This window comes from Endocarpon pusillum, assembly GCF_000464535.1.
Source record: "Endocarpon pusillum Z07020 unplaced genomic scaffold scaffold174, whole genome shotgun sequence".
Taxonomy (NCBI): domain Eukaryota; kingdom Fungi; phylum Ascomycota; class Eurotiomycetes; order Verrucariales; family Verrucariaceae; genus Endocarpon; species Endocarpon pusillum.
This window is the reverse complement of record NW_006916067.1, coordinates 27,565-53,115: the sequence shown is the minus strand read 5'-3', so window position 1 is coordinate 53,115 and position 25,551 is coordinate 27,565. Positions and strand designations below refer to the sequence as shown.

The 25,551-nt window shown below is 47.5% G+C and overlaps 8 protein-coding genes across 8 annotated transcripts; 5 read left to right on the top strand and 3 right to left on the bottom strand.

Moving 5' to 3' along the window:
* Nucleotides 1-7,038: 7,038 nt before the first annotated feature.
* EPUS_08765 (uncharacterized protein) lies at nt 7,039-8,222 on the bottom strand (the record flags this gene model as incomplete). The annotated part of the gene is made up of 2 exons (XM_007802618.1): nt 7,039-8,025; nt 8,082-8,222. 2 exons carry the CDS (start codon nt 8,220-8,222, stop codon nt 7,039-7,041), a joined length of 1,128 nt encoding a protein of 375 aa, XP_007800809.1.
* Nucleotides 8,223-10,084: 1,862 nt separating this feature from the next.
* On the top strand, nt 10,085-11,749 carry EPUS_08764 (uncharacterized protein; the record flags this gene model as incomplete). The annotated part of the gene is made up of 1 exon (XM_007802617.1): nt 10,085-11,749. The coding sequence occupies one exon, from the start codon at nt 10,085-10,087 to the stop codon at nt 11,747-11,749; it is 1,665 nt and encodes a 554-aa protein (XP_007800808.1).
* A 501-nt stretch (nt 11,750-12,250) lies between these two features.
* Nucleotides 12,251-14,329, bottom strand: EPUS_08763 (uncharacterized protein; the record flags this gene model as incomplete). Its single annotated transcript, XM_007802616.1, has 1 exon — nt 12,251-14,329. The coding sequence occupies one exon, from the start codon at nt 14,327-14,329 to the stop codon at nt 12,251-12,253; it is 2,079 nt and encodes a 692-aa protein (XP_007800807.1).
* A 974-nt stretch (nt 14,330-15,303) lies between these two features.
* Nucleotides 15,304-16,638, top strand: EPUS_08762 (uncharacterized protein; the record flags this gene model as incomplete). Its single annotated transcript, XM_007802615.1, has 3 exons — nt 15,304-15,490; nt 15,549-16,042; nt 16,099-16,638. 3 exons carry the CDS (start codon nt 15,304-15,306, stop codon nt 16,636-16,638), a joined length of 1,221 nt encoding a protein of 406 aa, XP_007800806.1.
* Nucleotides 16,639-17,710: 1,072 nt separating this feature from the next.
* On the top strand, nt 17,711-19,201 carry EPUS_08761 (uncharacterized protein; the record flags this gene model as incomplete). Its single annotated transcript, XM_007802614.1, has 2 exons — nt 17,711-18,244; nt 18,638-19,201. 2 exons carry the CDS (start codon nt 17,711-17,713, stop codon nt 19,199-19,201), a joined length of 1,098 nt encoding a protein of 365 aa, XP_007800805.1.
* A 692-nt stretch (nt 19,202-19,893) lies between these two features.
* On the top strand, nt 19,894-21,954 carry EPUS_08760 (uncharacterized protein; the record flags this gene model as incomplete). The annotated part of the gene is made up of 3 exons (XM_007802613.1): nt 19,894-20,340; nt 20,392-21,456; nt 21,505-21,954. 3 exons carry the CDS (start codon nt 19,894-19,896, stop codon nt 21,952-21,954), a joined length of 1,962 nt encoding a protein of 653 aa, XP_007800804.1.
* Nucleotides 21,955-23,073: 1,119 nt separating this feature from the next.
* EPUS_08759 (uncharacterized protein) lies at nt 23,074-24,227 on the top strand (the record flags this gene model as incomplete). Its single annotated transcript, XM_007802612.1, has 4 exons — nt 23,074-23,360; nt 23,467-23,705; nt 23,752-23,945; nt 23,994-24,227. The coding sequence occupies 4 exons, from the start codon at nt 23,074-23,076 to the stop codon at nt 24,225-24,227; spliced, it is 954 nt and encodes a 317-aa protein (XP_007800803.1).
* Nucleotides 24,228-24,364: 137 nt separating this feature from the next.
* Nucleotides 24,365-25,175, bottom strand: EPUS_08758 (uncharacterized protein; the record flags this gene model as incomplete). Its single annotated transcript, XM_007802611.1, has 2 exons — nt 24,365-24,835; nt 24,891-25,175. 2 exons carry the CDS (start codon nt 25,173-25,175, stop codon nt 24,365-24,367), a joined length of 756 nt encoding a protein of 251 aa, XP_007800802.1.
* Between the last annotated feature and the right edge of the window lie 376 nt (nt 25,176-25,551).

The following is a 25,551-nucleotide window of genomic DNA, read 5'->3' as shown; positions in this document are numbered from 1 at the left end:
TTATCTTTACAATAATAAAAGCGGCTTTTATTATAAAGCCTATTATTTTAATAGTAATACAGGCTTTCTCTTTATTATTATTATCTTTGCTAGAGATTACCTATTTAGGCTCTTTATTATCTTTTAACTTAGTTTTACTATTAGTTATATAAGCCTTAGCTTGTTTCCCTTTAGCAAAACAGACAGATTTGCTAGCTAAAGAGGATCAAGATTCTCTTGCCTTTAGCTTTAGCTGCTGCGCTAGCCAGCTGCTGCTTTAAGATGCGTCCTTACGTGATAACCTTAAAGAGGACTTCTTCTTGTGCTCTTAGAAGAGGCGACAGATAAGCTCAGTATTTAGGTATTTAGTAGAGACATGCCTAGACTCTTTATACCTCTAACAAGTAAGCTCTTTCTTGCTATCAGTAAAAGAAGCAGAGGAGGAAGAAAATGTGGAGCAGCAGCGGGGGCGAGAGCGGCGGAACAAGTCAGAACTTTTAGAGACCTGACGACGAGGCGAAGAATAGTCCTTTGAATAATAGGCGGACTCGCCCTTCTTCTTACCCTTAGCAAGATTCTTCTTAGTCTCCTTAAAATGCTGTAAACGCGCCTTTACACTTATGTCCTTCTGAAGTTAAAGGACGCTGCTGATTAAGACTAGCTTCTCTGGCAAGACAGAAACTAAGTAGTTAAAGATATGCTCCTTAGTTATAGTAGTACTAATAACCGAGTTATTATCTTTTACCTTATAGACAATATCCTTAAAGTCTATAAATACAGTTTATACAAATTAGCTTATTATCTTATATTTATAGAAGTCACTAATATACTTATACTTAGTAAATATAAGGACTCTTTTATACTTCTCTTAGAGATACTTAAGCAGATTAAGTAAACACTTATAGTTATAAGTTACTTATTAGTTATTATCTTTAAGTCCTTAGAAAATTGCAGAGTATATTATAGTGTTTTATGCCTAGAAGCGTGCTATATTTAATAAAGGCTAGCAAATCTCGTTAGTCTCTTTACTCTTATAAATAATATGTCTGACGCTATTCTTAATTGCTTAGAAGTGTAGGTTATAGAACCACTTCTTCTAGTTTGCTTAAGATAGCTTCTTATTATTTAGGATTTTGTCTTTTACTTATATAGATATTTCTGTTAGGAACCTACTTGCTTCTGATAATGCTTACTTATTAGGTAATGTCTGCTTACTAGTAGAAGAAAGAGTTATAATATTATTTAGACTAGCTATGCTTAATATAAAAGAATTAAAATTAAAAGACATAGGCTAGAATACTGTCTATAAAAGAATTAAAGGAGGAAAGAGTATAAGAGAGGATGCCTTAACTAGCTTAATTCGAGATCTTGAAACTGCCTTAGTAGTTTTAGGACCTTTTGGAATAGAGGTAAAGAGAATAGTTAATGATTAAATAGTACGCTCCTTTAAGGAATCAGAGTCGTATTCAACGATTGTTGGTTCTCTGTATAGGGTAGAAATTTCTTTGCTATACTGCGGATTGCCTTTGTAATCTGTCCCTCAAGAAACAGCCAAAGATAAATGGATGACAGAGTGTCTTTACTATGCTGCGGTCTGTATCTTATATACTGTCCTGTAAGACCCTTAAAAGATTAGGGACAAATGCTCCTTTCGATATACTCTAATTGCCTCTTTAATTGGTCCTGCAAAGTCAGCAACACAGGGATCTGCACTAATGGTGTTTAGTACATGCAGGTCAGGGCTTCTGCGTCCTGTATAGCGGCAGTCAGCTATACTGATCTACAGCCAGGGTGGATGGCTTCTACGATAGCCCTAAACGGAATGCTAACAATGGGATCTTCAGCACAGGAATAACGCTGCTGTCCGGGCTCATAACCTGTCGAGCTTTGTATATTGAAGGCTTCAGACTGTCCTTGTTGTGTGGCTTGAAGAAGCAGAGAAAACTCTGCTTCCCCTTAAACTATATACACAATCTACCTAACTAGGCTAGTGCCTAAACAGGCATAGCACAGGAAATCCCGCACTAGTCCTATTAAGTGCCAGGCCTATTAAGTGGCCGCACCCGCACAGTACTAAGCATAACTATGTAGTATAGGACATTACTATGCGGGTTTCGACACTTAGCTAAGCTACTCTAATAAGGGGATTAAAAAAATTAAAAGGTAAGATAGGATTAAGGTAATTATTCTTAGCAAAGGGAACAGGGTTATTAGTCCTAGCTAGGCTAGATAAGTTAAAGGCAGCTATATCAAATATAGTCTAAGGGGCTGCTCTTACGTTCTCACATATTAGTGATTAGTTACTAGTTAGTATCATTATTATTAATACGTAGCCTAGCTCTAATAAAGTGTTATATAAGTCAAAAGAGGAAAGGCGACAGGACCTTAAAGAGTATCGCGATTATTAAGGTAAGGAAAAGGTTAGTGGCCCTTTTGAACAGGATAGCTGTCTGACAGCTCTAGAGTATGTCAACCCTATGTTTATACTCTGCCTTGATTACAGAGTCGTTATATATATGTGTACAGGGCGCCTTATTCTTTTACTCACTAGGTATAAGGATCCTGCTTATTTGAATTCTCAGAGGTCCGAATCTCCTTGTCTTCTTTAACCTCGTCAGGGGCACAGAGGGTGTCAGAGAGGCTTGCTTTAAACTCGAGTCTGACCTCGAATGTCAACACTGACCCAGAATGAGCTGGCGACGGGTCCAGAGATACAGATCTCTTACAGTCGATAGTTTAACGACCGTTTCTAGTCAAAGGGCAGTCTTAGGATAATGTTACGTGTCACGTTGGAAGCAGGCGACGAGTGCGCGAGATCTTCAGCCCATGTTGAGTGCTATCCTAAGACTGAAGAGTCGACGGTGAGGGCCCTGGGGTCGCTTCTATATAGCAAGCATGCCCCTTACTAACGTCTAGTGCTAATCAATACCCGGCGCCCCTAGCGCTAGCGGGCGACAAGCATGGCAGCCGTGACAGAGAATGGACTGTTACGCGTTTTGGAGGGTATTTTCTGGGGTCTTTTTCTATGATAAGTAAGCAGTCTTTTCTAGTCTCTCTTGGCCCTAGGTCTTTACTTTGCTACAAGTATGTTGCCTATTCTCCTTAGCCCAAGTAAAATCAGAAAGAAAGAGTTTTGGTAATATGAGTAAGTTAGAAGATATCTGATATATAAGAGATCTATTCAAAGACAAGAAATCTAGATACTGTTCCAGATCGATATCAACACCAACCTTGTACTTGTAGTCTACTACTAGTCTACGTGCCAGTGCGCTGCCGTTTACGGTTTAGCCCCGCCCGATCGGGGTTGGTGCCGCCTCGCCGCTTTTCCCACATATGCCCGCTGCTCCTCCATCCTCCTTTCTTTTCTGTCATCTACTCTCCCTCACCTGTTCCCTCCTCTCTCTCGCGGAGGGCCCTTCCCCCCCTGCCTGCTGCGCTGCTGTCTCAGTCGCGGACGACCTATTCTACCCAATCATGGCACCAACCCCCCACCCGGCCTCAAACCCAACCAAGCTGCCGGTGGTCTGGTGCTCCGATGCGACTCTGCCTCTAACGTTCGATCTAATAGTCGGCGTCGTCGTAAGGGTGACTTTTATCCCGCTGGACCTGGGCGGCTAATTGTTTATACGATATCGCGCCGATCGACCTTAAACTCTTCGTTTCTCACCTGGTCGTCAGATCGACATATTGATTACTTGCCTGGGGCACCGACAACGAGTTGCTTGGACTGTCGCGACGCTGCCTTGATGATCGTAGCGTGTCGGCACCCGGAAACGTCTCCTGGGTTAACATGAACCTGAGACGTGATTAATGATCAAATTACCGTATAATCAGTTACGTCACTCGATCGCAGCGCAGAAGCGTTTAAAAACAGGCTTGAGACATATTTAGCTCTTTACAAGAGGCTGGTTAACCTACCACGCCACTCGAGAAATGTGACTTATGTTCCACCAGGAGTCCCTATAAACATCAGAATCGGTTTCGGCGGAGTATTTCAACAGCGACCGTACGAGATTCTTCCCCCCCGGAAGGTGAAAAAGAGCCAATGAGAAAAATACCCTCGACGGTCTTATTCCGCGATCGACTCTCGCTAGTTGGCTTCTGCAGTCAAAGTTCAGGCCTCGAGCGGTCGGGACTCGGCTCCTTAGAGGTGAATATAAGGGCCAATGGAGGACATTTCTCACAAGGACTGAGTTGAGACCTGCCTCGGCTGCTCCTGCATCATAATTCGCGTTGCAGTCTCAAATCTGAACGGCTCGTTGATCACCAGTTTAGGCCGGGTCAGCCTCCGTCACCACTCAATTCTTATCATCCGATCATCTCCAATCTTATTCTCTTCCGACCTGTCATGTGCGATCTTGGGCCATAAGAGATTTGCATAAAGTGTAGCGAACTCCTTAGCGCTTTCAACAAAGGTTTTACCGGTTAAATATATCTCCTACTTGCTGAGCCTTAATCGCACCAGCTTTTACGCGACTCGGCCGGCCTCTAAATATCTTTTAGGGTTCATGAATAGAAAGAGTCCACCAAGCTCTTAATGCACAGACAGGTAATTGGTTGAAGCCTAACAAAAGAGACCAGACGCTGTGGGTATCGTACGAAAGATCGATCTAGAGGCGAGGGATGGTTACTGAAGCGTCCCTAACGAACAGTAAAGTAACGAGTCGCGAAAAGCAACATAGATAAGGGAATATAAACAACAAGAGATGCTACGATATAATCTTCGGAGCCAAGCGTAAAGCGCAACCGGGTCACAATGCGATAAGCCTTGTCGTAATACATAACCGAAGGATTTAATTGATGCTCACGACTGCTCAGACTTAGAACAGCCATGCACAGCCACAGCTCAGGCCTGCTCATTCATCATTCAGGTTACAGTCACGTGAGCTCAGGTCTCGAATTGGAAATATATCTTGAAGAAGTCAAGATTCAGGTGTAAGTATAATGATATAAGGTTCGACGAATCCTTATCTGGACCAATTTTCTTGTATCTGTCCTAACAATCTTTCAGTATCTGCCAGTCCTGCACACGTTCTTCGACTTTGCGTATTTGGCAAGAAAGGTATCCAGCCAAGTCGGCTCGTCCCAGCCGCTTCTACCATCCGATGGCGGAATGATATTCCCGTTTTTATCCCGGAACCCGGTGGTTTCAATCTCAGAAGTGTCGCAATCTAGATCGTAGGCCGACATCATCCCCCCTGAGACAATTTTCTGGGACCAATGACGACAAGAGTCATATACTAGTTATATCCCCTCCGTGCCCGATGCCTCAATTAGCGCGTTTGGTGAAATTTAAGCTCAAATAAGGTCGCTCACAGGACATCGTCTAACCAGCATTCAATGAATATATTATCAGACAAATCATTTGACAAGTGAGTTAAAGCTTTGCTCTTGAAGACACTTATTCCCGAATATCTATCAAAGGCGTTCGAGCAAGCAAAAGTTGTAGCAACATCGAAATAAGGAGATCGACGACGCTAATTGAGGCATTCTACACCCCTGTTCGGGCACGGAGGGGATAAGCCTCTAACATAGGCGCTCCAGGAAAGGCCGTGACTAGATAAACTGTGAAGAGGTCGATCAGCATAAATCATAGTAGAGATGAAATGAGTCGATCAGATATCAGAAGGCATGAGGGATATAAGCCTACAGCGATTGCTGGAGTATTCTGATACCGGCCCGGCGTCTCCATACACAGATGATGTGATATTCGCTGTGCTGTGCACCCAACAAGAGTCCCCACGGTGTTGTGGAAGGGTTTCGGCCCATAGATCTTGCTTGACTGCATGTGGATGTTGCCTATTTTGGAAGCATGGCACATTTGCATGGGCAATGGGATTGCGCAGAAGGGCACATAGCCCCGTCATTGAACACTTTCCAAGGCTGCTAGTTGTTCCATAAGTTCTGGCTCAACCTGCGACGGGCTCCAGGAAGCCAAACGTGTTTCAGTCCTCAGCCTGATGTAGATAAATAGGGATGGCAAGCTACAGTGGGGCAAAACAAAAGATACCAAACTGCTCTCAGCCGTGCTGTTATATCTGAAGCTCTAGAAGAGCATCGTTTGGTGACGTCTCAATCGATGCTAAGAAGCCGCATGGAATAGTTTTATTGGACGAGATTATATTCGGCTCTCCCCGGTAGAAGCACAAGACATTGTTCAGTCTGAGATCAGTGTGCTGGCAGTATTCACCGAACATGATCAAAGTAGACACGTTGTAACATTCAGAACACTTCAATGCACAACACTCATCAGTGACCATCATCTCAGCTCTTCAATTGACTTGTGATGAGATCAGTCCTTGTCAGACGCTGTGAGCACCTATTGGCCAGATTTGCTGCGTTTCTACTGCGTATTTAATCCGTGCGTTACTGTATTTATGACTAATTTCGCTATACTTACGGAGTACCACATAGCCAATATGCACGTGTATCTACACACGCTGCCCCTTAATTAGATAGAACAACTTACTTTCTACGCACATCCTGCAGATTGTCAAACAGTCCTGCCTTGCTATTGACTAACTTGAACGCAAATTGCCAATCGACTTGCTCTACATTGGCACTGTATCTGACCCTGACCTCTTCTACGCAACCGTGCAGAGGTAGTTGGACATCAGCAGCTTCGCTTGGTCACATAGGGATGGATTCTTTGTGTTCTCGGCTCTCTATGCGTAGAACAGAACAAGAACGGAGACGGGAATAGAGCAAGTAGAACGACTCAAGAATAGAGTCATCAATACGACACCACGTTCTTCATAACTACTTCCCAATGAGAAAGTAAGAGTAACATCAATAACAATGTGAATTTCTGTATAAGAAGTTCAAATCATTTAACAAGTCATGGAAAAAAATTCCTAGTAATTTGTAGACATAATACCCGCCAAGATTCAGACGCCGAACGTATTTAGGCTGTGCGAATGTACCTGCCTGGAGAGATTCCGCTGGATAGCAGCTGCGTGACACCTTATTAGGTTTAAGGCCACCATGGTTCCCTGACATGCTGTTCGAGAAAGAGAAACACATGCTCCATTATCATTAACGTGCAGCCCTAGCTGGCTTTCAAGATTTCGGAGCTTCGACAGGTTGATGATCATGACAAGATTCGTTGTCCAGACGTGACTTGATAAAACCAGAGTTTCTCAGGGCATCTGCTTGTATTTTCCAGATTGGCCGCCCCAACTCGACAAGGCGGGTTCCATACTCTTCCAATATTTCAGTTGCCTCGCTTCCATCTCCGGAACCAATTTGGGAAGGAATGGAGCTGGTCTCTCCATCAGCTCCAAACGTCCAGTCGTACCACAATGTCTTCCATTCTTCAAGTGCCTTTACTGCTTCTGGAGTCTGCGGCTGGACAGATTGCGCTACCAAATAGAAGGTCGACTTGATCGCATGGGCTTTGTAGGGTTTAAACAACTTGATGTCGGCAAATTTACTAAAGGTGTGGAGAATGCGGACCGTATCCCAGGCTTCGATCTTGTGGAGTAGTAGGACAAGGGTGCCTCCAGGCTTGATACGCTGGAACGCAAAGATCAGCTGCGACACATTCAAGCGTATATGTTCTCCAACTCTCCGGTATTCTGCTCGGGGCTGAGCACGAAGTACGGCGCCACCGCAGAAGACTAAGTCATAGCGGCAGTCTTGGTATGGACGATCATGACTGAAGAGAGCAGGATCTGGATGATTAACGGGAATCTCTGTGACACCGAAATCGGTAGCGTAGAGAGTAATGTCAGCGTAGACAATGCTGAGGTGTGGGTGCTTTGCAATAACGTGATAGCCTCCGTCCTCCAGAGGCAGCGTGATAGCATGCACGTGAGCGTCTGGGAATCTCTTCAGAACGGACTTGGTGAAACCTCCTGGAGCCATGCAAAGATCAAGAACCAGGGGAGACTGGTTATCGAAACGAAAAACGTTTGTTCTACGAGCCATCTCATCACCGATCCTCACCGTCATTAGAAAGAATCTTTGTCGTCCTTGGGGCCCAGCACTGTCCGCCTTTCGCTTCCTTTCATCGAAGACCTTGTCCCCTTCAGCGCTGGTCCACCCCTTGAAACTATATTAACCAGTATTCAACTAGATTGTCAAGACTTTTGAGGCATTACCTGCTTCTTTAGCTCACAAAGTTCTTGAAAGATGGGTTCGCGCTTCGACAGGTACTCTCTAATGATTTGTTGTTCACGTGGGTCGTCTACCATTTCGGTGTTGCGCTGTAGCACCGACAAACTCTCAGTATCTTCGGGCATGTTGATTCAGCGAAGCAAGGATCTGACCACAAAGGGCATTGAACTGGATTTGTGAAAAGTTTTCTCCAGGTCTTATAGAACCTCATCACCCCCACATTGAGTTGGTAAGGCTGTAGTCCACTGATGACTCAGCATTTACATCTAGAGGGCATGAACTGCATCAGACAAGCTGAGTGGGTTGGGCGCCGCATACTATGCTCGTACCTGGGTGAAGTATTCGCGGCACGGCGCTAGTATTTTTACAGCAAAACAGGCTCCAAAAGATACAGCTAAGCTTTGAACAATTAAGCGGTATTGCTGTGGCCAATCGATACGAGCAATTGTGTTAAGAAACTTCAAGACATTGAGGTGGCGCCGTATCTGAGCTAGTTGCTACTAACGCCGTGCTATCTACGAATACTTCTGCCTCCTACCGTAGTAGGTTACGAAGTATAGCACCCTTCAACCAATTGCTCGAGCTTGGCGGTGCTTTCACATTAGAGAGATGATAGTGACAATAAGTCACTTGCAGAGGTGAGGACAAAGGCCCAAAGACCAACGACAGTAACTTACGCTGATAAACGACGGGGAAGTGGAAGATGATCCTCAATTGAAGTTAAAAAATGGAACAAGGGTGGTGTGAGACGCAGTACGCAAGGAAAGAGGAAAACAGGAGGGGGCAAGCGGGCCCAAATTTGTAGTGGAAGAGGCCTATGTAATAATACTGCACAGCCAGCCATCTTTTGAAAGACCCAGCATGCGTACTGCGTACTACGGTAGGAGGCATAATGTTCCGCACCTGCGCACTAGTAAGTAACGTCATTAACAGTGCTTATACAGATACCCTATTCCTCTGTACGAATGCTCACTATCGCCATTCTACGCGCATTTTGTTGATTTTACGCGTTATTCTACTGATTCTATCTCATTCTGCGCCATCTACGAATTCTGCGCCATCTAAAGATGCAGAAGGACGGCATACTCAATATTAAGAAAAAAACTAGACTAGTCCTAACTGAGCGATTTTGTGGCGTTCTATCTTGGCGTTACAAGTAGGCACTAGTGCGCAGGTGCGAAACATTATGCCTCCTACCGTAGTAAGTCATAAGAAGCCAGTAGGTATTTTTGCTGATGGGGGGTCAAGGGGAGGGGCCTGAGTGGGGCAGATTTTGTGGCTTGTGGGATGAGCTGAAACGACACACCGTCTGGCGGGTGGTCTACGGGGGGATGCAAGAGCCGTCAAAAGCCGTCAAAAACGGTATTAAAAGGTTCCCAAAACGAGCCCATTGTCCCAGAAATGATGCGTTGTGGGGTAGAAGTGGACGAGAAACGACTACCTCCTCTGCTTTGGATGTTCGACTCCTTCAGACTTCGATGCTTGTGCCCAATGTCATAATTGACTAATACTAGGTAGCTAGAGGAATCGACCGTGGCTGAGATAATGTGTCATGCGAGCCTGTTCTGATGTGATAATGCCGCTGTGGAAGCATAAAGTTGGGCTGTGCTCTTCTCCAATCGCCGCCTCTTCTGACCGAGGGCATGATCAATGAGTGGATGACACCGCCCAATTGAGAGCACGCATTGGTGCTGTCGGCGCTTCTGTAGCATCCACCAGCCTTTAACTCGTGAACGGTGTGCCGCAGCTTGACCTTTCTTGGTGACTCGTCCACCAAGTCCTGCAGCTACCGGTATTGTGGAGGGAGGCCAGCCTTGCGGCAAAGCTCCACATGCATGTATATTTCATTGGTCGCCTGATTTTGAGCCCACTACAGTGGTAAGTTATGTGATAGAAGATTGAATGTTAACTTCAGGCTGCCGTTGTAGTACTGAATTTATTCCCACCGTTGCATTGATCGAGCACCAAATTTCCAATTGTCAACGCAATGGCAGACACATCAGCTGCAGCAGCAGTGCTCAACCTGCTCGCAGAACGTGTTTCCCTAATAGAGACGAGTTCCTTTGAGTCCCACAGCTCTATCATGCCATCTCCCTCATCTGCTGCAACGTCCTTCGAGCTGTTCTCGAGAAGCCCCCAAGACCAAGCTGCTCCGTCTTCAGTGCAGGCTCCCAAAGATATTCAAAATCAAGCTGGTTCAGCTCAGCAGTCTCAAACCGCTTCCACGCCTCCTCTGTCCTTCCCCTCCCTCCCCTCGGATATTCACCACCTCGTCCTGACCGAGTACCTTCCCTACAATTCTATTGTCGCCCTTCGGTCCGCCTCTTCCCACTTCAGATCCCTCATCCCTCCCTCTACACTAAAACGTCTCCGCGAAAAAGTCATTGCCAGTCTCCTCGCCGATGAACGGGCCATCCTGAACAAATGGCTTCCCCAACCTTATGGCCGCTATAACGGCCGACCCTCACCCTACATGACCTGTTACTCCTGCCTACAATCTCTCCCAACCACAGAGTTCTTCGCATCACAGGTCATCGGATCGAGAGGCATCGGTCGAAAACGCGCCGTGGACCGCTGGTGCAAGCCCTGCGGACTCAAATATGGCAAAATCCGGCACGGAAAGTGGATGGAAGAAGTCAACTACGGGTATGCGGATCAGCTCCGATATGAGACTGTTATGGGCGGGCAGCAGCTGAAGCTCGAGAACCCATGTGTCACATGCTCATTTAGAGATCGATATGATAGCCAGCCGGTCTGGTGGGGCTGCGTGGATTGCTTCAAGAAGGAAGAGAAGAGGTTACAGAAGCAAGACTCTGAGCGTCGGAGGGATGTACGACGGCATTGCAGCCGAGTCAAGCATGGCGTCAAGGCGTTCGTGGAGCCGGAGTATCTGCGTGAGTTGGGTCAGGAAGTTGGGTGGTGGATGAGCGCAAACATGGGCTGGCATGCTCTGGTGCGGAAGGGACACACCGTTTATTGGTGGGTCAAGGATGAGAGCTTTCTGACAAGGGCGTCTAGGACTTGTGGCCGGGTTGGGAGAGTGTTGGATCCGAGAAAGATACAAGAGCCTGGCCAGAAGCTAGGTAGGAGAGCGAAGAGAGCTGTTGGTGCTATGTTTGACATGGGCAAGAAGAACAAAGAGAAAGAAGGCAGCACTACAGAGGGTGAAACATCATCGGCACAAACTGAAGATTGCGTTATCTGCTGCGCTGCAGGCCTAGATAGCGCAACACTGGAAGCTGACACCAATCTCACAAAATCAACGGTAAAAGCGCCGTCATCGCACCATTCCCATCATCATCATCATCATCACCACCACCACCACCACATCGCTCCTCCGCATCGAGAAGTCCGCTGCTGGCGCTGCTGGCGAGCCAAGCGCTCCCGTCGTCAACGTCGCCACGATGATGGACTCGCGTACGCTCTTCCGCTCCCAAAGGAAAGATGGTGTGACGGATGCCAAGCCGAGCATGAACACTTTGTTGCACTGGGAAGGGAGAAAAGAAAAGGTGTGGGAGGTGATGAGCGGAGGAAGACTGTGCCGACATTGAGGGAGGAGAAGGACACCGCTGAGAGCATGGATGAACCTGAAGTGAATGAAGAAGAGGTAGATGCTGAGCTGGGGCTCGGTGGGTTGTTTGGCGAGACTTGAGCCTGGAGATGTAAATGAAAGCCCCGGTGGCTTGACTAGATGCCCAAGGGATGAGGAGAGGAGCTTGATCGCGGGATGACTGACAAGATCTTCTGATACCCCAACGCTGCTGCTGCTTGCAGTGCTACAACGTAGCAAGACTTTTTTTTCCCCATTTCACACAGCTCGAGACGCGTCTTCCTCCCTCCAACCCCTTCCCAAGCTCTCTCTTCATAAGAGCCCTCTCGACCACAACCTCTAATGCTCTATTGTCTTCCTTAGACATTTCAGTGCCCCTACCCCTTCTTCCGGCACAACTACAAGCCGGGTGATGGAATAACGGGCAGAATAGCTAACAATTCCGGGCAAGCTACCCAATAGCAGTGAGATGTAACCAGCATGCCTTTTCTCTTTCCTCTCCTTTCTCTTGGTTTGCTACAAAGCTGGGTTTACATTACTGATTACTAATGTCTAGTTACTTAACTCCTTTTCAGGATAATTGTCTCAGATCTCTGCTGTGAATCAGCCCGCAGGAAAGGAGGTTGAAGCCCCTTCCATTAGAGCGTCAGCGTCCTCCTCATCCGTGTCCTGTCTTCCATCATCGATATCGTCTGTGAAAGACTGGACCTCAGCTAGCTCCTCTTCGTCTCCGTCCTTATCCTCCTCTTCCTCCTCCTGTGCTTCATCCTCATCTTCATCTTCTAGCTCCAGCTCCAGCTCTCCCACTTCATCATCGATTCCATCCCCACTGACTCCTGCTCCATCTCTCTCAGGTCCTGCATTTTCGTTAGTGTCTCCGCTCCCTGCCGTAGTCTCCATCTCGGTCCGATCATGAGAAGATGCCCCAATCCCGGGTACACCTACTCTCGACCCCTCTCCATCCTCTGCAGCGCCACGATCTTCACTCTCACTGATAAAGCTCCCCCTCGTCATGGCCTTACTTTTACTCAGCCTACCTGCACCGACCGGCAATTTCCCCTGCGGCGCGCGACACAACGCGCGATACTGCGCCGCCCACTCCAACTCCAACTTACTGGCATTCCTCGGCAGAAAGCCGAGCAACGGATCCCCGTCCCTCCCCGCAGCTTTCCACAGACTCGGCGTCTCCTTGCGGTACTGATCGTCCGTCGCATCCGGCCTCTGACGCACCTCTTCCGGAACCGCTGGGACATCAAATGACTCTGGCAGAGCGAGCAACCTGTCGAACTTGCGGTCGAAGTCCGCTTCCTCTCCTTCCTCGGGCACGATCTCCTCCAGCATGAGATCGATCTTTGCTTTCAGGATGATCTTGAGCTTACACCACGTCCCGTTTTTGTACCAGCCGAAGTAGCGCTCCTCGCATGTCTCGCGGAGCTCGAGATCGGGTGTGTCGACTAATCTCTTGAGGATCGGATCCTGCAGGTCACAGAGCTGCCAGCTCTTGCCGTCAGCGGGCACACGGCCCTTGCCGGTGAAGATGTGCGATTCTTTGTCTGGATCCACACGCCATGCCTGAGAAGCCTCTTCGTATTTCCTGTTTTCAATGCTGGATTTCTTCGAGGAGACGAGTTGCAGCATCAACGTCTGGTATTTGCGGTAGCTGGGGTCGGAGCGCGGGTCCACCCCAAAGCGGATGTAGGTGTCTCTCCAGGGACCGGAACGCATGGTGTAGGCGGCATAGCCGACGGCGTACTTGGCAAGGAAGATGGGCGCGTTGGGGGGAAGTTGGTTGGCTAGGCCGCGGCGCGTCCAGATGGGACGGCGAGCGAAGACGGTGCGTAGGATAGTGACAAGGCCGCGGAAGTTGTGAGGTTCGTCTTCTAAAGGAGGAGCTGAGGGAGAGACGGTAGCAGGGATTTCGGAAGGGGGTGTGTCCCATTGGCATTGCTGGGTGTAAATTTTGTTTGGAGCTTGGGTGTTGTAGAGGCGCCGGGAGCCGGTTGTTGGGTCGATGAAGGCTTTGATGGCAGGGTTTTGGCGGTAAGCATAGTTTGAGGGGTAGGCCATGGTGGATAAGACGGATAGAGGAATGATTTCCGTGTCTTCCAAGCCGCGCGCTGGGTTGAGTTGGAAGTCTGAGAGCAGTGGGTATTGGAAGGGTAGGACCTTGTCACGGAATTGATTCAAGAATTGGCTGTGAGAGGTCGAGTAGGCAAAATCGGGCATGGTGCGGAAGATATGCATGATAGGGACAGAGGCAATGGGTTCGAACTGATAGGTATCCTTGTTCGCGCGCAAGGATTCAAGTAAATAGCTGGCAGACTTCTTAGTAGGAGGCTCGTTCAAGTCCTCCACGAAAGGATCAGTCGTCCCCCGCTTTCTCTTTCTCCCTGTTCTTTTCGGCACCGTGACTTTGAGAAGGACGTTGTTGGTCTGGCAGTTGACGGAAAGAATTGGCTGGCTGAACGGGTCTTCTGGGTGAAACTTCAGGTTAATCGGCTTTTCGACATGGTCTTTTCGGAGGAAATTCTTGATCGCTTTGTCACCTCCTAGCATATCGACGGCTTTATCGACATTTTTGACAAGACATGGATGCTCGACGCAGACTGCTTGGGTCTTGGGGATCGTGTACCATGGAGCCGACTCTGATGGTTTTGGGACAGTTTGCTGTGCAACAGGCATGACAGGTGAACGGAGTCGAGATCAGAGTCTTCAATTTTGATTCACCGGGTCGAATGCGCAGAGCCAGTGTTCTATCCTTTCTATATGGAAGTGGAAAGAAAGGGTTTGATTCGAACGGAGACAGTATCAGACGCAGGGCTGTGACGTCTAGAATTGTAAAGGAAAGCAAAAAATATGGATATTTGAAAGAAAAAGTGTACTGCACAGATGCTAAAGTTGCTTCATAGATATTCACGAAGTCGATTTCGGTGGGAGGAGGAAATAGTGGCGCAACATTCGTGTTCACAAACGCTTGAGGCAGCAATTCAAGGTATATATTTGCAACCTTTAGCAGTTGCGTAGTTTGACAGAATGCTAATGATCCAGCGCAGAAAGATGAAACACAAATATGATAAGCTCCTGTGGGCGTAGAGCGAAAGAATACGTAGTATAAGTATTTATCAATATAATAATTGAGGCAGGATCCCGCTCCCATTTCCGCTCCGCCCAGATCCCTGTCTAGTTACTACCCCTCCTACTCTCCCTACCAACTGCCGAACATCTCGACTCCCTTAAACACGATGAATGTCTTTGCCAATGAAGCCGACTTCAGACCTGAACGCACTGTCAGCTTCTAGGACTATCTGCCTTGCCGCACCTCCAACTGAGCAATCACGAACTGTTTATCTAAGTCAGTCTCGTGTGGAAGAACCTCCGCGATGTAAACAAATGCCCCTACCAATTTCCTGAGAAATCCGAGCACGTCTCTGCCGGTTTGCAGTCTGCCCGCAGACATCCATCTGTGAAAAAGCTTCATGCTTCTACCAGCACCGTATTTCGGATCTCCAAACTAACCACTGACCTCCCATCTCTACGCCTAAGCTATCCTCTCCTCTCCACGAAACATTGGTGCAAGTTGGATCTCCCTTGGACTGCGGTCCTTGCTTCTCACATTTCGAAAACCTTTCATCGACTCCAATAAGCATAGTCGCATCATGACGGCCGAAACCACCAGAGCTTCGCCCTCAACCAATTCCGTCACATCGAATGGAACCTCTCACAAAAGAAAGCGTCCTGGAGATGCACCCAAATACTATGCCGTTCGCGAAGGAAGAATTCCAGGCGTCTACAATACATGGGAGGAATGTTTGAACCAGATTAAGGGTCATAAAGGCGCTCTATGTAAGCTTCTACCAGCTCTGAGCCAGTAGCGTCTGGACCATATCCTGACAACCTACAGTTCAATCGTTTCCTTCTCTCACCGATGCCAGAGCTTTCGCCACCGGTCAAAGCGTCTCAACCTCAATATCAGCCAAGAACAAGACAGGGGAGCAGAGATTCTATGCTGTACAAATTGGTCGTAACCCAGGTGTCTACACCGACTGGGACACCGCCTCTAAGCAGATAGCTGGAGTTAAACGTCCCAAGCACCGACGCTTCGCAACCAGAGCAGAAGCCGAAGCTTTTGTCGCCGAGGGTAAGAAAGGCGCCGCAGCCGCAGGAATTGCTGAAGCCCAGCACGCCGACAAAAGAATGAAACTGGTAAACGGCGCAGCCGCACCAGCCGGTCTGATCCTGAACGACAAACAAAAAGACACACAAGGCAATATTTACGAACCAGGCACCGGCCCTCTCCCACCAGGCGCAGAAGACGGATTCGATCCGAACATCAAGCTTGACATCAACGGCAACCTCGTCCACAAGACTGAAGCGGAGAAGTCCACCAGAAAGAAAGTCCCCAAACCCCTTCCCCCACCCGGCATGCTCACAATCTACACTGACGGCAGCAGTCTCCGCAACGGCGCAGCCGGTGCCCCGGCGACAGCAAGAATATCTCCGAAGCCCTGAGTGGAACACGCCAAACCAATCAACGCGCCGAACTGACCGCCATCATGCGCGCCCTCGATATCGCACCGCGCCATCGCGACGTCACCATCTACACCGATAGTCGCTATGCGATCGACTGCGTGACGAATTGGTACAAGAATTGGAAGCGGAATGGGTGGGTGACGACGAATAAGAAGGCGGTGGAGAACAGGGATCTCATTCAGGAGGTTAGGTCGAGGATCGAGGAGAGGGAGGGGCTGGGCAGGGGGACTTATTTTGTGTGGGTTAAGGGCCATAACGGGGATAGGGGGAATGTGGAGGCGGATCGATTGGCGGTGGAGGGAGCTAGGCTCGGGAGGGGGCTGACAGCTGAGGATGTGGCGAGGGAGAGGGCCGACGGTACTGGTGCAGATGCTGATGCTGTTAGGGATGAGGAGGAGGATGAAGAGGCAGAGGCGTTTAGGGTTATGGAAGAGGCGATGGCGGCGGCGGAGAATATGTAAGAGAACCGGGATGGGGCTGGACTTGCAAGAGAGCTTAAGTCCTGATGAAGAGCCAATTAAGGAATAGCACGTTACAGATAAGGATAGTCTTGGAGGACCAGAGTTCGGCTGGCCTCTACTATGGTTTTGTACAACTAATATGCCAATGTACATCAATTGACGGTGCTCCAGTCTCCGTTTCGTATAACACAATTGATAAAAATCCAAGCCAAAATGCCTTCTTTATCAAAAAGTCAGTCGCTTCTCAAGCAGCACAGTTACAGAGATAGACATCTGAATGTGAATGACTACGCTGATCCAGTCCCGGACTATGACTTTGCCTCAGTCCCCCAGACGGGCTTCTTGGGCTGCATCACACACCCCATACTCGAAAGGGGCTGGTCGTTGACTAAGCAGACATTGTCGTATGCATCTGGGAATATTTGGCCTGATTGTTATTAACGCTGATCTAAATATTGTTAGATGGACCGGACATTCCCTGCATGTGCGAAGCATGCGCTAAAAGACTGGATTACGGTCCTTCGGTCCATAACCATCTCATGCATCCTGTACCACTTGGCATTCCTAACAGATCTCTATACTCTTACTTAGAGAATCTAATTTGACAGAAATTTAATAAAGTCCTTGATATTAATAAGTTATTAGCGGCTCCTGAAATATATAGCCAGTAGTTTTCATTATATCTCTAGATCACTGACCACTAGTTAGACTGCAACCATACGCTTCAATACTTAGCACTGTGTTCAACCTGTGTATTTTTGGTAGGCTTTTGCCAGTCTTAGCATGACACTGATTCTGCATTGAAATAGCTGTGAATTCTGCGTAGGATTCTGTGAGGATTCTGTGCAGGATTCTGTGCGAAACAATGTAGATTCTGGGGCGAATTGTGCGTAGGGTTCTGCGTTGAAACAGCTGTGGATTCTGCGAAGTGTGCCCAAAGAGCTAACCGTGCACTTTTTGCACTAAGCTTTGCAGCTTAGTGCACCACACCGCAACGATAGATTTCAGCGCAACGATAGAATTTTTCAATTATTCGTACGCCCACACAAAACGCGCTCCCATTCAACGAAAAATGGCCGAATCCTATCAAGAAATTGAGGATAGAATCGATAATGCTATTTACGCATTAAACGAAGCCGAATTCCCTAATATCGCGCAAACAGCACGCCAATTCGACGTCTCTGAACAACGACTCCGAAGAAGATACAAGGGTGTTCAAAATAAGATACAATGTGGAGGGGCTAATAAAAAGCTTAGTGAGGACCAGGAGCTTGCTTTTTGTCACTATCTTGATCGATTAGACGAATCAGGAGTGAGTGCACGCCCTCAAATGCTACAGAGCATTACAAATTCGATCCTTGAACGCGCTCACAGCAATTCTACTATTGCCCCTCCTATAGTTAGCAAGATTTGGTCCTTCCGCTTTCTACAACGTCATCCGAAGTATATTATAAAGAAGAGGAAGCCTCTCTTTATTCTACGAAAGCTTACACACAATCAAGAGGAGATACAAGCTCATTTTGAGCGATTTCGTGAGACCAAGACGAAATATGGTATTCTTGAAGAGGATATCTATAATATGGATGAAACAGGCTTTCGAATAGGCGTTGGTCAAGCGTACAAAGTTATTGTACAAAAGAAAAACACTTAATTGCCCTCCTTTATTAATGATCCAGATAATCGCGAATCTCTTACTTCTATTAAGTGTGTAAGCGCTAATAGATTTCTTCTGCCACTAATTCTTGTGGTACAAAAAGGGGGCATTATTACTGTTGAGAGGGCCAAGGAGCGAATTCGATTACGCACACGAAGGGAGCAAGAGAGTTGGGAGAAGAAGGAGTACTCTCGGCGTCAATGCCCTAAACGGGAAAGAGCCAAGTTTGTACGCTTCTATAGGGCTATTTCTGCGCACGCTCGTCTTCGTATCGCCTCTATGGACCCTATGGACCAATTAGATTATCAATTGAGCGATGAGGGGGGTCAATAGCTGTAGAAATAGAAAAATTCTATCGTTGCGCTGAAATCTATCGTTGCGCTGAAATCTATCGTTGCGCTGAAATCTATCGTTGCGCTGAAATCTATCGTTGCGCTGAAATCTATCGTTGCGCTGAAATCTATCGTTGCGCTGAAATCTATCGTTGCGCTGAAATCTATCGTTGCGCTGAAATCTATCGTTGCGCTGAAATCTATCGTTGCGCTGAAATCTATCGTTGCGCTGAAATCTATCGTTGCGCTGAAATCTATCGTTGCGCTGAAATCTATCGTTGCGCTGAAATCTATCGTTGCGCTGAAATCTATCGTTGCGCTGAAATCTATCGTTGCGCTGAAATCTATCGTTGCGCTGAAATCTATCGTTGCGCTGAAATCTATCGTTGCGCTGAAATCTATCGTTGCGCTGAAATCTATCGTTGCGCTGAAATCTATCGTTGCGCTGAAATCTATCGTTGCGCTGAAATCTATCGTTGCGCTGAAATCTATCGTTGCGCTGAAATCTATCGTTGCGCTGTGGTGCACTAAGCTGCAAAGCTTAGTGCAAAAAGTGCACGGTTACCAGTTCTGTTGATTTTTACATAAAATTACAAATTACTGGATAATACACGTAATTTTGGCCCAAATCGGTATAGCTCGCTTACTTTGAGGGGCGGAATGACAATCAATCCGTAATTTTGTATCTTAATCTCAGACATGCTGGCACACATTGACTTAGTCATCGTCTAAGCCACATAGCACGGCTGAGAACTGAGGCAACTATGACTTACAGTATTGGGTTGGCACCACATCCAAAGATCACTTTCTGATACAACATGGTCACACAATCACACCCAAACAGCCCGATAGCATTCTACTATGAGACAACTACTGCAAGAATGCCACAGCAACTTCTCACCATGAGTGATAATAGTTTACAGCATCCTCCCGGGATACCCTCCTGTGGAACCAGCCTTCTGGGGCATCCTTTGGGGCACCCTTTCAGAGACACCCTCCTAGGGCGCCATCTTAGGATACCATATTAGGTCACTCTCTTGAGAGCACCCTTTAGGAGCTCGCCTCTAGAGATTCACTTCTAAGAGTATTCGTTTCCAGGGCCAACTACCGTTTGCCTGCTGGTTGTTATACGAATATCGCCGGTGGGGTATCTGACCTCGCTGTTGACCCCGGGTCTTGTCTGTACTAGCTAAGAAACACGACCACAAACTACTAATACGTATGAATGAGCAGTGACTACTCTTATATACCAAGTGCGCGATAAGTACAATGTCTCCTGAAGATCTATTAAATCCGTCAATACAAACTCCACACTCTCCACGAAGGCAACACTCTCCCTTTCTAGCTCGTCACGACCACCACCAGCAAGAACAACAACAACATCAGCAGCAGGAGGCATGTCAGCGACATGACCCTCCTCTATCAGTCTTTCAGCAGGGACGAAGTGGGCCATGGTCATCCCATGATGATGAGGTGCTCGTGCAAGCGAGGACCATGAATATGGCATGGGGAGCAATCCATGAGAAGCATTTTCCAACCAAAACTGCCAACGCTTGTCATAAGCGGTATGAGAGGTTGATGCTAAAGCGTCGAGCAAATGAATGGGACGAAGACCGGACCGAGAGACTTGCCAAAGCATATAAAGAAATGAGAGAGGAGATGTGGAACCCATTGGCAAATAGTTTGGGAGAACGGTGGGAACACGTCGAGAAAATTGTAAGTTATCCTTTAGAAATAGAATACCTCTGATGGTACTTACCCGTATAGTGCATGGAGAGAGGTCTTAGAAATATGCTCCATCTAGCTTCTATCTCTTATGAGAACAAACCCGACCAACTCTTAGGGAACAGCCTTGGTAAGGAAAACAAGTCCCCAAAGCATCGCGCATGGGAAGAAGATATTGATGCTGCCCCTTATCGGAACAAACCCGACCAGCCCCTAGGGAACAGCCCTGGTAAGGAAGAAAAGTCCCCAAAGCATCGCGTATGGGAAGAAGACATTGGCGCTGCCTCAGAAGAAGCATCCTCTCGTCGACGACCTGGCCACAGCGACGATAGAGCAATATCAAATTGGCAACAGATACCAGGACAGCCACCCCAACAGGATTCTACGCTAATAGACACGTCTACACTAGTCTTCAAGGGTGAAGATGGTCAGGAACAGCGGATGACCTTTGTGGAAGCGGCGATGGCACCAACACCGTCTTCAGCAGATATCCCCCAAGATGCCTTCGAAGATCTGCTTGGAGCTCCAATATCGTGGTGGCCACTGAGGCAGCCGCGCAAAAGGTGCCCTCCCAACCACATAAGAATGATGTGGACATGTACGCACCAGGCTGTGGACTTGCCTATACTACAGACACATACACTCTATCACCCGCAAGATGGCCTCAAGCCATTTGAGTTTGATGTTCTAAACAATCACTTTAGCGGTTTTCGTCACTGGATGAGCATGATTTCTGCTCCAATGGATGCTCCAACCCTACCAACGCATTCTTTCAGTCCTTACTATACTAGAGCCACATCACAGTCCCCAAATCCATTCCCTGGTGATATAAGTGCTGGTGCAAGCTCTTCATCTGCCAGACAGCCAAGCTTAGCCGCAACGGTCTCGCAAAGGCCTTTAAGACCCGCAAAGAGCCAACAGCCTACGGACGAATATCTACATTGGTGTGTGGACCCTGTCAGAGCTGGAACTAAACTAGTTGAATTCAGTTTAAAGAGTGTTGGTCATCTAGACCTTGTGTCCACTCTTGTAGAGGCATATCGAAAGGCGCGAGGCCTTCCTGGGCGATTCTCTCTGACAACATGCTCAGGCGCGAGACTAATAAAGGTATGCTATAAATCTACGTCTTGACTGCTCCCTGCTAATATGTTACAGTTCAAGAAAATAGAACCAGACCACAACATCGTAGCTTGTATCGCAAGATCTATCCCCTGCCCAACTACCAACGACAACTACTCCTATAGCTATCAAGCCCCGGAGCCCGAGTTCATCCGCTTCGTAGAGGAACTACTCGCATATCGCCTACAGAATCCTTCCTGCAACTGCCCTTCCATACTCAATTTCCTCCCGAAGAAGATCGGTGGCAAGTTGAAGCAGCAGTTTGGAGAAGAGGGATATGGCTTACATGCCGTTTCCGCCTGGTCTCTTTGGAAAGGCCTCGTCGCTTTTCTGATCCTCTCGATACCGCCATTGATCTTTGCCATGAGTTGGCTGGTAGGCCATCACGGTGACATACAGAACGCGTTTATATTGGAGGTGCTTCTCATAGGGGTGTTGAATATTTTTGTTGTGAAGGTGGATAGCCCGATGGTTGGACGGAAGTGATGTGATATGATATAATGGTTTACGATGGAATGGAGTCGATGTTTCATATCTTGTCCCTGATGCTTTTTAGAACATGGCAGACTTTTATTGAGACATAAACGCCCAAAAATACTTGCCAATACTTAGCTGGCATTGTAAGCTTCCACAAACGCATGGGCAAAGGGACCACTTCGTTTGGCTATTTTAGAGATCCATGTTGCTCGCTTGAGTAGAGCTCTACACCTGATGCCTTCACCCGTGCCATTGTCGTACACGTCGCATATGTCCCCACCTCTCGCTCGTCGCTGTCTGCGCTCTTTCATCCTTTTGCTATTTCTGCAGCCCATGCGGCATCTGGCTGTTATCAAAGCAGTGATTATCTGCAGCTGCCTGCAAGGAGCAGGAGAGATGTTAGGATTTGCATCATTGCAGAATGGTCCACGTGGAATGCCACTGCGTTATACGAACAGTTTGGATGTATCTTCAAGGTGGTGTGACTGCCATGATTCTGGTTGGCAGTGGTGAGTCGATACCAATGATTATGGATATCATTGACGTGAGGGAAATTGAAGAACTCTTAGGACGGGAGACGAGGCATAGCATTTGTTGAGCTAATTGTCAAGAATATCAAGCCAGTAGTCCTTGTCGATGAATCTTTGTAGGAAAAAATAGCATCTAGTGGCACTTCCCATAGCAGCCTCCGGCTGTCGTATGAGATCTTTTGCAAATCGTCTTTCCTGAGTCTTGTTCACCGGATACAGCTCCGTGGTATTTTTGGAATGTGTCAACTCGATAACGAATGAAGTGGCAAGTGCTCTAACAGTATCAGTGCGTACCTGGCAACCTGGTGTTATGAAAGTCTGGACAGTGTATTACAATTAGTACGTATGTAATTAAACCAAGGGATCGTCATGCGGGGGAGCTGAACGTCGCCGCTTCCGAACCGTTTTGGCGTCGGAATAGCTATGCGGGGAAATGGATGTGTTGCATGGGGGCAATGGAGTTCGCCTTGTCTTGGGTCACCTCACAATAGAGACAGAGAGTCAAAGGTTGTCAGAAACAGAATCCTTATCAATCGCTCTTCCATTTCCAGCGCCTTGAGTAAATTTCTTCTTACCGGAATTTCTGCGTTATCCCAAGATGGGCGATCCAAATCCAGCAAGCAGTCGTGAGGGTGTGGATAGGAGCTCTCGATTCGATCCAAATTTCACGCAACATGTTATCGACGCAATGGGAACGAAGACTTCGCCAAGAATGCGAAAACTTATGACGAGTCTGATCAGACATGTTCATGACTTTGCACGAGAAAATGAGTTGACAGTAGATGAATGGATGAAGGGCGTGGAGTTGATTAACTGGGCTGGTAAGATGAGTAATGACCGACGCAACGAAGGACAACTGGTCTGTGATGTAATTGGCCTCGAATCGTAAGCAGCCAATTGAGTCCACGTTTTATGTTTCAGGAAGGCTCTGAGAATCACCTCATCCACCAATCCACCAATCCACCAATTCACCACTCTAACTGATAGCTAGCCTGGTCGACGAGATCACATACAAGAAAGCAGCCGAAGCCGCGGATAGTGTGACTCAATCCGCTATCTTGGGACCTTTCTTTCGGCATGATGCTCCGCTACGGGAGAAGAATGCTTCCATCACGTTTGACACACCCAAGAATGCTCAGGTAGTGTACATGCATGGACGAGTTCTGAACGCAAAGAATAAGCAGCCATTATCCAGGGCTTCTATCGATGTTTGGCAAGCTTCAACCAACGGTGTGCAGCTCACTGTGGCGTAAAGTCTTAGTTGACAGTTGGATAGGTCTTTATGAGCAGCAAGACCCTAATCAGCAAGACTGCAACTTGCGAGGAAAATTCCAGACCGACGAGGATGGTGAATATGCATTCTACTGCGTTAGACCAACTCCATATCCGGTGCCTGACGATGGACCCGCCGGCAAATTATTGAAATTGATGGATCGACATCCTTACCGACCAGCTCATATTCATCTTGTCGTAAGTGCCTGCAGGTTACCTCTGAGAAAAGCTCACAAGTGCAACCAGGTAATGCTGGATGGCTTCAAGCCCATCACGACCCAGATTTTCGATGCTGAAAGTCAGTACCTCGAAAACGATTCCGTGTTCGCAGTAAAGGATTCTTTGATAGTCAAGTTTGTCGAACGGAAAGACGATCCACAAGCGGAGATGGAATTGAAGTATGACATTTTGATGGTGCCTAGCGACGAGGTGGGAGAATTGGATCCTCCGCTACGGTCAAGCGGCATTGGTTCGGGCTAATGATCCTTAAAATGAACATAGTGTCCAGTACTAGAGCCGAATTCCACATGGTATGCTGCGTAACAGCATTGTTGTTTGGCAAAAGCAATCTTTTCGCTTTCTAGGGGCTGAAGTACAGTATACTTCAACCGTGCAGGTTAAGATGTCTTGGTTTTAGGCTGCCTATCTTGCTTGCTTTTCCCATCTTCTGCAGAAATGACGAGCTTCAGCACTAGCTGCCAAACGTATCCGGAGAGGAACCAGCCCAAAACAGCAACCACTATGATATACCCCGCAGTAGGAAGTAGAGATTTGGGGAAGATGTTTAGGATGTAAGGATCAAGAATGATGTCTACAAGAACAGGCGGAACATTTTCCATAAGGCTCTTGTCGAGAGTATAATAGTCAGCAGCTGCGAAGATACGTAGGAACAGAATCGAAGCTCGGTCCTCTGTTGATGTGGACAAGCCAGGTGACTGTTTTGCTCGACGGGCCACGAGTTTCTGGTGCTCGAGGTCATCTATCTCCGCATGACGAGCATAGGCGTATGCACTCAACGAGCCGATTAAAGGAGGATTGTCGAAAACGTTTTGGAGTGTGAAAGTGTCTAGTGAGAACGCTGTTGGTTGCTATATTGCATAAGTTGGGGTCAGCCAATATGACAGCGGCGGAGCATTTACATACCGTGGCCAGCCAACATATCCTTACCTCATAACGTGCACCAGGAGATAGACCGTCAAGGAGCAACCAGTGCTCACTGCCGTTGGCAGCATCATCGGTAGGGAAGGAGGCATTCAACCGTGTCCTAACGGAGAGATGTAAGGGTGACAACGGGATTAATGAGAGATCATCCAGGTTAGGATGAGCCGTAGGAATGGAGATAGCTGGTGGGGCCACGAAAATTGTCTTTTCAACATTTGCCAAAGCATGCACGATATATAGGCATAATAGAAAGTAAGAGAGATACATGTTGACCGTAAAAGTCCAGGTGCGTAAATGACCCCCAAAGCCGGGCTCGTTCAGCAACCACCCATGAGACCTTGTCAGTGTAACTGTATGGTCTAACAGTACGGTATAGCAGTGCTGTTCGGAAAGTTGTGATATAGACGGAATGATTAATATTTGTGCTCTGAGAGGTGATCGTTATCTTCCATGGTGTTGATCTTCCAAAACCGTGTACTAGGTAGACGCCTAGACGTTTATTTGTGCCAAGACCATTTTATCTGGTTCTGATTGGTGGATGGCGAGTGCACGTACCACCCCTGACTGGGCCAGAGGCGCGCTTAACAACACTTTTGGACTGCTCGCACTTGCAAATGCACAACAAAAACGAAGTTGTCCACAA